The sequence below is a fragment of the Danio rerio genome, chromosome 11, assembly GCF_052040795.2.
Source record: "Danio rerio strain M-AB ecotype USA chromosome 11, GRCz13ab, whole genome shotgun sequence".
NCBI lineage: Eukaryota > Metazoa > Chordata > Actinopteri > Cypriniformes > Danionidae > Danio > Danio rerio.
In genome coordinates this window covers 48,562,501-48,572,500 of record NC_141031.1, presented here as the reverse complement: position 1 = coordinate 48,572,500, position 10,000 = coordinate 48,562,501, and the positions used below count along the sequence as shown (strand labels likewise).

General features: G+C 41.6%; 1 protein-coding gene across 13 annotated transcripts in view; it reads right to left on the bottom strand.

The window, feature by feature from the left end:
• Positions 1 to 10,000, bottom strand: part of il1rapl1b (interleukin 1 receptor accessory protein-like 1b) — a 97,512-nt gene that overhangs the window by 43,518 nt on the left and 43,994 nt on the right. For 5 of the 13 annotated variants that reach the window (XR_015501990.1, XR_015501992.1, XM_087272492.1 and 2 more), the window contains 4 exon segments: positions 7,915 to 8,047; positions 7,576 to 7,721; positions 5,738 to 5,881; positions 5,051 to 5,221 (listed from right to left, as the gene is read on the bottom strand). Coding sequence is in view for 7 of the 13 variants with exons in the window: in XM_087272492.1 (XP_087128618.1) it covers positions 5,051 to 5,221; positions 5,738 to 5,881; positions 7,576 to 7,721; positions 7,915 to 8,047 (594 nt within the window). In the remaining 6 variants the exon portion in view is untranslated. 13 annotated transcript variants of the gene reach the window in all.

Genomic DNA, 10,000 nt, shown 5'->3' with positions numbered 1-10,000 from the left:
GAATTAGCATGTTGTTAGCATTATTCTAGCATGGATTAGCATGTTACTAGCATGATTTTAGCATAAATTAGCATGATTCTAGCATGAATTAGCATGTTGTTAGCATGATTCTAGCATGAATTAGCATGTGACTAGCATGATTCTAGCATGAATTAGCATGTTGTTAGCATGATTCTAGCATGAATTAGCATGTTACTAGCATGAATCTAGCATGAATTAGCATGTTGTTAGCATGATTCTAGCATGGATTAGCATGTTACTAGCATGATTTTAGCATAAATTAGCATGATTCTAGCATGAATTAGCATGTTGTTAGCATGATTCTAGCATAATTTAGCATGTGACTAGCATGATTCTAGCATGAATTAGCATGTGACTAGCATGATTCTAGCATGAATTAGCATGTAACTAGCATGATTCTAGCATGAATTAGCATGTTGTTAGCATGATGGATAGATAGATAGATAGATAGATAGATAGATAGATAGATAGATAGATAGATAGATAGATAGATAGATAGATAGATAGATAGATAGATAGATAGATAGATAGATAGATAGATAGGTAGAGGTAGATAGATAGATAGATATATAGATAGATAGAGGTAGATAGATAGATAGATAGATAGATAGATAGATAGATAGATAGATAGATAGATAGATAGATAGATAGATAGATAGATAGATAGATAGATAGATAGAGACAGACAGACAGACAGACAGACAGACAGACAGACAGACAGACAGATAGATAGATAGATAGATAGATAGATAGATAGATAGGTAGAGGTAGATAAAGATAGATAGATAGATAGATAGATAGATAGATAGATAGATAGATAGATAGATAGATAGATAGATAGATAGATAGATAGATAGATAGATAGATAGATAGATAGATAGATGGTGTAAGAGCATGAGTCAAACAAGCCAACCCCCGCCTCTCTACGATGTTCTGATGCTAAGATATAGCTGGTGCCATATCGTTGCTAGGTTAGTCTGTTTTGTTGCTATGGAGTTGATTGACAGCTTAGACTGATGATGTATCAAAGCTTCTTGCCAGTATGAACAGTTAAACACAACCCCCATGTCTCTATCACACTGCAGCATGACAATATCAGTCTGAACCTCTTTAATTGCAGTCTATGGGACAGTTGCTAGGGTGCAGTATCTGGTTGTTAGGGTGTGGCTAGAAAGTTAAAAGGCCATCGGTGATTGGCTGCTGGCTAGACTGAGTTAAATGAGCCTAGCCATTAGTCTGTAGGACAGTCTGATGCAGAGTTATGAGCTCACAAAGTTTGATCCCATGTAAAGTCAATGAGAGTCTTTTGCAATGGAAGTCTATGGGACGGTTTCTAGGGTCCAAAAGTGGTTGCTAGGGCGTGGCCAGAAAGTTTAAAGGTGATCAGTCATTGGCAGTTTGATAGTCTGAGTTAAATGAGCCCAGTTAGAAGTCTGTGTGACATTCTGATGCGGAGTTATGAGGTCACAAAGATTGATCCAATGTTACGTCTATGGGATTTTTCCGACGGTCCCGGGACGTTTTTCGGGAAACCGAAAGTCGGATCAGTCGGAAAGGATATAGCAACTCGAGTCAGAATAGTTCGGAGGTCTGACCCAAGTTTGATGGTCATAGCTTGAATGGCCTAGGAGGAGATAGAGTTTAATTTTTAGTCTCAGAAGAAGAATAATATAGAAAAATAATAATAAGTTTAATAGGATAACAGTAGTCTGGCTTGCTACACAAGCCAGCCTAATAATAACTAGATTCTTAAAGTTTGAGAACAAACTTTGAGGCTGGCTTGTGAAAGTCTGACGGTAATAGTTTATTTAGTTTAAACAGTTTTAAAAAGTATGAAAAGATAGATAGATAGATAGATAGATAGATAGATAGATAGATAGATAGATAGATAGATAGATAGATAGATAGATAGATAGATAGATAGATAGATAGATTAGCATGTTATTACCATGATTTTAACGTGAAATAGCATGTTGTTAGCATGATTCTAGCATGAATTAGCATGTTACTAGTATGATTTTAGCATGAATTAGCATGTTACTAGCATGATTTTAGCAATAATTAGCATGTTGTTAGCATGATTTTAACATGAATTAGGATGTTGTTAGCACGATTCTAGCATGAATTAGCATGTTACTAGCATGATTCTAGCATGAATTAGCATGTTGTTAGCATGATTCTAGCATGAATTAGCATGTTGTTAGCATGATTCCAGCATGATTTAGCATGTTACTAGCAAGATTCTAGCATGAATTAGCATGCTACTAGCATGATTCTAGCATAAATTAGCATGTTGTTAGCATGCTTCTAGCATGAATTATCATGTTACTAGCATGATTATAGCATGAATTAGCACGTTGTTAGCATGATTCTAACATGAATTAGCATGTTACTAGCATGATTCTAGCATGAATTAGCACGTTATTAGCATGATTCTAACATGAATTAGCATGTTACTAGCATGATTCTAGCATGAATTAGCATGTTGTTAGCATGATTCTAGCATGAATTAGCATGTTACTAACATGATTCTAGCATGCATTAGCATGTTACTAGCAAGATTTTAGCATGAATTAGCACAATTCTAGCATGAATTAGCATGTTGTTAGCATGATTCTAGCATGAATTAGCATGTTGTTAGCATGATTCTAGCATGATTTAGCATGTTACTAACAAGATTCTAGCATGAAATAGCATGCTACTAGCATGATTCTAGCATAAATTAGCATGTTGTTAGCATGCTTCTAGCATAAATTAGCATGTTACAAGCATGATTCTAGCATGAATTAGCATGTTGTTAGCATGATTCTAACATGAATTAGCATGTTACTAGCATGATTCTAGCATGATTTAGCACGTTATTAGCATGATTCTAGCATGAATTAGCATGTTGTTAGCATGATTCTAACATGAATTAGCATGTTACTAGCATGATTCTAGCATGAATTAGCATGTTGTTAGCATGATTCTAGCATGAATTAGCATTTCACTAGCATGATTCTAGCATGAATTAGCATGTTGTTAGCATGATTCTAGCATGAATTAGCATGTTACTAGCATGATTCTAGCATGAATTAGCATGTTGTTAGCATGATTCTAGCATGAATTAGCATGTTATTAGCATGATTCTAGCATGAATTAGCATGTTGTTAGCATGATTCTAGCATGAATTAGCATGTTACTAGCATGATTCTAGCATGAATTAGCATGTTGTTAGCACGATGCTAGCATGAATTAGCATGATTCTAGCATGAATTAGCATGTTACTAGCATGAATCTAGCATGAATTAGCATGTTGTTAGCATGATTCTAGCATGGATTAGCATGTTACTAGCATGATTTTAGCATAAATTAGCATGATTCTAGCATGAATTAGCATGTTGTTAGCATGATACTAGCATGAATTAGCATGTGACTAGCATGATTGTAGCATGAATTAGCATGTGACTAGCATGATTCTAGCATGAATTAGCATGTGACTAGCATGATTCTAGCATGAATTAGCATGTTGTTAGCATGATTCTAGCATGAATTAGCATGTTGTTAGCATGATAGATAGATAGATAGATAGATAGATAGATAGATAGATAGATAGATAGATAGATAGATAGATAGATAGAGACAGACAGACAGACAGACAGACAGACAGACAGACAGACAGATAGATAGATAGAGTAGATAGGGTAGATAGATAGATAGATAGATAGATAGATAGATAGATAGATAGATAGATAGATAGATAGATAGATAGATAGATAGATAGATAGATAGAGACAGACAGACAGACAGACAGACAGACAGACAGACAGACAGACAGACAGACAGACAGATAGATAGATAGATAGATAGGTAGAGGTAGATAGATAAAGGTAGATAGATAGATAGATAGATAGATAGATAGATAGATAGATAGATAGATAGATAGATAGATAGATAGATAGATAGATAGATAGATAGATAGATAGATAGATGGTGTGCGAGCATGAGTCAAACAAGCCAACCCCCGCCTCTCTACGATGTTCTGATGCTGAGATATAGCTGCTGTTATATCGTTGCTAGGTTAGTCTGTTTTGTTGCTATGGAGTTGATTGACAGCTTAGACTGATGATGTATCAAAGCTTCTTGCCTGTATGAACAGTTAAACACAACCCCCATGTCTCTATCACACTGCAGCATGACAATATCAGTCTGAACCTCTTTAATTGCAGTCTATGGGACAGTTGCTAGGGTGCAGTATCTGGTTGTTAGGGTGTGGCTAGAAAATTAAAAGGCCATCGGTGATTGGCTGCTGGCTAGACTGAGTTAAATGAGCCTAGCCATTAGTCTGTAGGACAGTCTGATGCAGAGTTATGAGCTCACAAAGTTTGATCCCATGTAAAGTCAATGAGAGTCTTTTGCAATGGAAGTCTATGGGACGGTTTCTAGGGTCCAAAAGTGGTTGCTAGGGCGTGGCCAGAAAGTTTAAAGGTGATCAGTCATTGGCAGTTTGATAGTCTGAGTTAAATGAGCCCAGTTAGAAGTCTGTGTGACATTCTGATGCGGAGTTATGAGGTCACAAAGTTTGATCCAATGTTACGTCTATGGGATTTTTCCGACGGTCCCGGGACGTTTTTTGGGAAACCGAAAGTCGGATCAGTCGGAAAGGATATAGCAACTCGAGTCAGAATAGTTCGGAGGTCTGACCCAAGTTTGATGGTCATAGCTTGAATGGCCTAGGTGGAGATAGAGTTTAATTTTTAGTCTCAGAAGAAGAATAATATAGAATAATAATAATAATAAGTTTAATAGGATAACAGTAGTCTGGCTTGCTACACAAGCCAGCCTAATAACTCTCACACAAACAGTGATTCCTACTTTGAATTGAGGGAGAGCCGAATCACAGATCAAACAAAACCACAGCTTAACTGGAGATAAGAGATGATGCTGATGATGAAGATGAGCTTTTCCTCCACACAACATTCATTAGGATGTGGTTGCAGGAACACAACATAACACACGTTTACTCACACATTCAGCCAATGCAACTTACTTCCGGTCGGGATCAAGTCCCTGTCAGGAATGAAGAGTTTATACCCATAATGCTTTTCCAGCATGTCTGGCAGAATCTCCAGAGCAAAGTGTTCTTCCTCTCGGGTTTCCTGACTCCACTGGTCCGGGTCCACTTTAGTGTAGGACACGTAAGCATCATAATCTTTATTTTCTGAAACACAATGGAGAATTACGATGACACTATCCATCACCAAACTACACATATTCATAATTCATAACCACGGCAGCATTTCTGATTCTGAGCAGCAGCTTCATTATTCTCTTCGCAGTTCAGCTACTGATACTAATCGCCTTTGTTGAGTGTGTGTGCATGCGTGCGTGCGTGCGTGTGTGTAATTCACTATGAGTTTGAGTAACTGTGCAGAATTAAGTTGCAGTAACTGTAACTGTTCAACTGTAACTGGATCTGTTCTGTATGGGGTTTGACTGCTCCATCCAGAACAGAACCACACCACCAACACCAACTACATGTTTAATACTTCGTGAATTAATTGATGAAGGTGATCCTGACTGAAGTGTTTAGGTTGGCAGAAGGCCTATTGGGTAATGCTTATAAGCCATATAGACAATGCTAAAAAAATGTTCCACAATTATCTAATCCTCGTGTCTCTTTAGGGAAAAACTTATTCTATCCAGACTTATTAAAGTTGTTTCTTGTATTTCTTACCTCCATCCACATCCTCACTGCCGAAGTGATTTCTGTAGAAGAGCATGAGTTCAATTCTGTAACACTTATAGAGGGACACCAAAAATATCAACATCAACAGAATGGCTCCCAAACCTCCAGCCAGCTCCACTGTATACATCAGCTCTGCTGAGAGAGAGAGAGAGAGAGAGAGAGCAGATGAGCTCCTGATTATTCCACATTTCACTTAATATTACTTATTATGTATTATTTTATTAGATCAGACATTAGTTCTGACAATTTTTAAATAAGAAGACATCTTACAACTACATTTAACTGAATTAAAGCATGAAAAAGCAGCAGTTGAAAGCCAAAAGGAGCACATAACTGCCTCAGAGAGGAACTTTCCCGAGCAAAGAGCTGCAACAAATCAGTCCCAGAACACATCCTCAGAGAAACCCAAAGAGGACATTAAACATCAGTCTTCAAATGAAGAAATGAATGAAGGCAATCTGAAAACATTCAACATTAATTATTTTGTCTTTATTTTTATTTTTTTTCTCAACATGGCAGCATTAATGAAGATGCTCATTTTGGTTTTGGTTTCTTGTTTTTAAACTTTACACACAGATTTCTATCAATATTTCCTTTTTTCATGATATTTTGATCTGTATAGAATTCACAGAAAAGCAAAAGTAAACAAAGTGGCCGTTTTCCCAGTGCTTGTTTACATTTTAAAGTCAGCAATGGCCACTGCAGCATGCAGGCCCCGCCCCCTCAGAAGAGCTCTGAACACTGTAAACCGCTCCACCGGCACAAGCAGAGCAAGGAGAGACCTCAAACACTGTTTGCACACTCTGAGCACAGTAAACTCAACAACCTGCTCTTTTACACTGAAAACAGACCATTATGGCATGCCGCTTTCTGCTAACATGTCACCTTTACCTCAAAAAAAGGGATCTGCAAAGGGAAACAAATCCTAGTATCCAAAGATGCTGAAGAGAATGAGGAACCAGAAAGCCTTTCTCTAAACTTATACCACAATGGCACTGCCATGATCCAGGACTCAGAGTCCATCCTTCAAACATTTATAATCGACTTTCACAAACTAAAAATCAGACACCGCTGAATGCAAGTCTCAAACAGGATTGAACAGAAACTCCATCAAACTGTTCTGTTCAAGACACCCAATAGCAGACAGCAGCTGCAGCTCTCCTAGTTCAGTCTCCAGTGTCAAGAATAAAAGAAACTCTCAGTCCTAGAAACAGATGTGGAAGAACTTAAAGAGTTAACACTATCCCACTGAAAAGACACCAATGAAGCGCGACAGCTGAAAAACCACACGATGACCCTAAAACAAGACTGAATCCCTACAGGAAAACAAAGAGCAGATGCCATGCTGATTCCCAGTATTGACCTGACCTGCCATCAAGACATGGAGCCCCTGCACATGTATGATCACCTACACCTTAACAAGACAGGAGTTCAGGCCTTCACGAGACTGCTGAAAGGCCCAGCTCTGGCTTCATCAGGACACAGCAGAACAGTCCATATCCACAGACACACCTCCACCCTCCTACACCAAACAGGCAGAACTCCATCAGAGCAGCTCCATCCACAGAGACACCTCCATCCTCCTATACAGCTGACAGGACTCGACCCTGACCGCTCCATCACGGCAGCAGAGCTATGCAGCAGCTGTCTGACAGACACCAGACCCTGCAGCTGCTGAACTCAGATCAGACCAGATCAGACACCTGCTGAACATCATCTGCTGCTCACTAGTGAAGCAGGAATAACGCTGTATACACACACACACACACACACACACACACACACACCTTACTATATCTGTGTGTGTGTGTGTGTGTGTGTCTCACCCCTCCTGCTGAGCTGGATAATGGCGTGTCGTCTGCCGTGTCCGTTCTCCACATAGCAGCTGTAGTTGCCCAGGTCTTCCTCCTGCAGGCTGTCGATTGTCAGAGAAACCGAAACCTCCTGCTCACCCAGGTGCTCTCGAACCATCCTGTGAGGAGGGAAACACCCAATCATCTCCACACCGGTCCAGTCCACCTTTTAGATTTGTCAATGAGTGTGCGTGCATGCGTGTGCGTGTGCGTGTGTGTGTGTGTGTGTGTGTGTGTGTGTGTGTGTGTGTGTGTGTGTGTGTGTGTGTGTGTGTGTGTGTGTGTGTGTGTGTGTGTTTCAGTGATCCTCACTTGATTTCGCTCTCTCGGATGCGGGTTTCGTCCAGATCCTCGATGAACTTCTCTCCCTTCATCCAGTAGATGAGCGGACTGACGTCACCGCTGTAGCCGAAGAACGCTCGGCAGGTCAGGTTCACCGGCCCACCTGCACACGCACACACACACACACACACACACACACACACACACACACCACAGTCCATCAACACACACAATAACACACAACCATCTCTAAATGGCAGAACAGAAGCTGAGCGAGTGTATAGTGACTACACACACACACAGTCACAGTCAGGTAATGATGTATAATCGCGGCGCAGCGGATATTTTAAAAGTGTGGAGGACAGCTGAATGACATCCAAAAGTTTACGTTCATATAATTATTAATCAACTCCTTCTAAATGGTCTGGCTCTAAAAGAGAGGGGGACATTCCTCCCTGTCCCCCCGGGTAGCTACACCCCTAATAATGATAGTCTAATGTGCAGTAAACACACAAGAACATTCACATGTAGACGCTATCAGTCTGAACTCCTGCAGGTCCTCACACACACACACACACACACACACACACACACACACACACACACACACACACAGATGTTCAGCCGTAAAGCAGCGTCTGTAGGAATAAATAACCTCCAGCAGGGGGCGCTGTGGCTCCACACCTCTCCGCTCTCCTTCAGATGCACACATTAAACAAACGCATCCTCCACCGCGTCATCACACACACACACACACACACACACAGTGATTCAGCAAGAACAGCTCCATCTCCATCAGAACACACCAAACACAGGCTGAAGATGAGCTGGCTGTAGATGTTTAGTGGAATGATGCAGGAGGGGTTTGTCCCTCAGGGTACTGTAGTGTTGTGTGCTCATGTTTGTTTCAGTAACTGATTACTGAACAGTTTCATTGAAGCTCATAATGTGTATGATAAATGGCTGAATGAGGAGCACGTCTGCCTGTACAGCTCTCAGAACAGCTGCCATCTTCATAAACGCAGCAGATGAGAGCGTGTCGGTGCATGTGGGGGTGTTTGTGTTCATGAATGAATAGGAGGATTGGAGCTAATCTCAGTTAATCGGGTCTCTATGGCGTGTTAATTGTGTTTTGTCTGTGTCGGCCTCCATCGGTGCAGATCCAGCAGAGAGGATCATTAAAACACTGAGCAGAGAAACACAGACGAGTGAGGGAACGAAGAGTCCACATCCCATTCATACACACAGACAGATGATCAGGGGCTGCTAATGAAAACTAGACTAAAGAAATAAAGATGTACATGAGAAGACCGAGAGCAAAGAGGAGAGAGTTCAAAACATGTCCACACTGTCCTCCTGTACACTGAAGAGAACGGTCCGACCAGTCTGTGAGGGTCACTGCAGTTTAACAGACTGAACACTGACCTGAGACCTGTGTGTGCTGACACGCGGATCACAGCACTCTCTCACACACACACACACACACACACACACACACACACACACACACACACACACACACACACACACACACACACACACACACACACACACACACACACACACACACACACCTCGGCAGTCAGGTGATTGTGTTTAGAGATGTGTAATATCTGTCCAAACACAACGCGCTTCAGAACACACCAGATCATCATCTTCATCTATGGGTCCACAATGTAGAATACCATTGGTTGTGTGCAGGTGTGTGCAGGCGTGTGCAGGCTTGTGCAGGCGTGTGCAGGCGTGTGCAGGCGTGTGCAGGCGTGTGCAGGTGTGTGTAGGTGTGTGCAGGTGTGTGCAGGTGTGTGCAGGTGTGTGCAGGTGTGTGCAGGCGTGTGCAGGCGTGTGCAGGTGTGTGCAGGTGTGTGCAGGCTTGTGCAGGCGTGTGCAGGCGTGTGCAGGTGTGTGCAGGTGTGTGTAGGTGTGTGTAGGTGTGTGTAGGTGTGTGCAGGCGTGTGTAGGCGTGTGCAGGCGTGTGCAGGCGTGTGCAGGCGTGTGCAGGCGTGTGCAGGCGTGTGCAGGCGTGTGCAGGTGTGTGCAGGTGTGTGCATGTGTGTGCATGTGTGTGCATGTGTGTGCAGGCGTGTGCAGGCGTGTGCAGGCGTGTGCAGGCGTG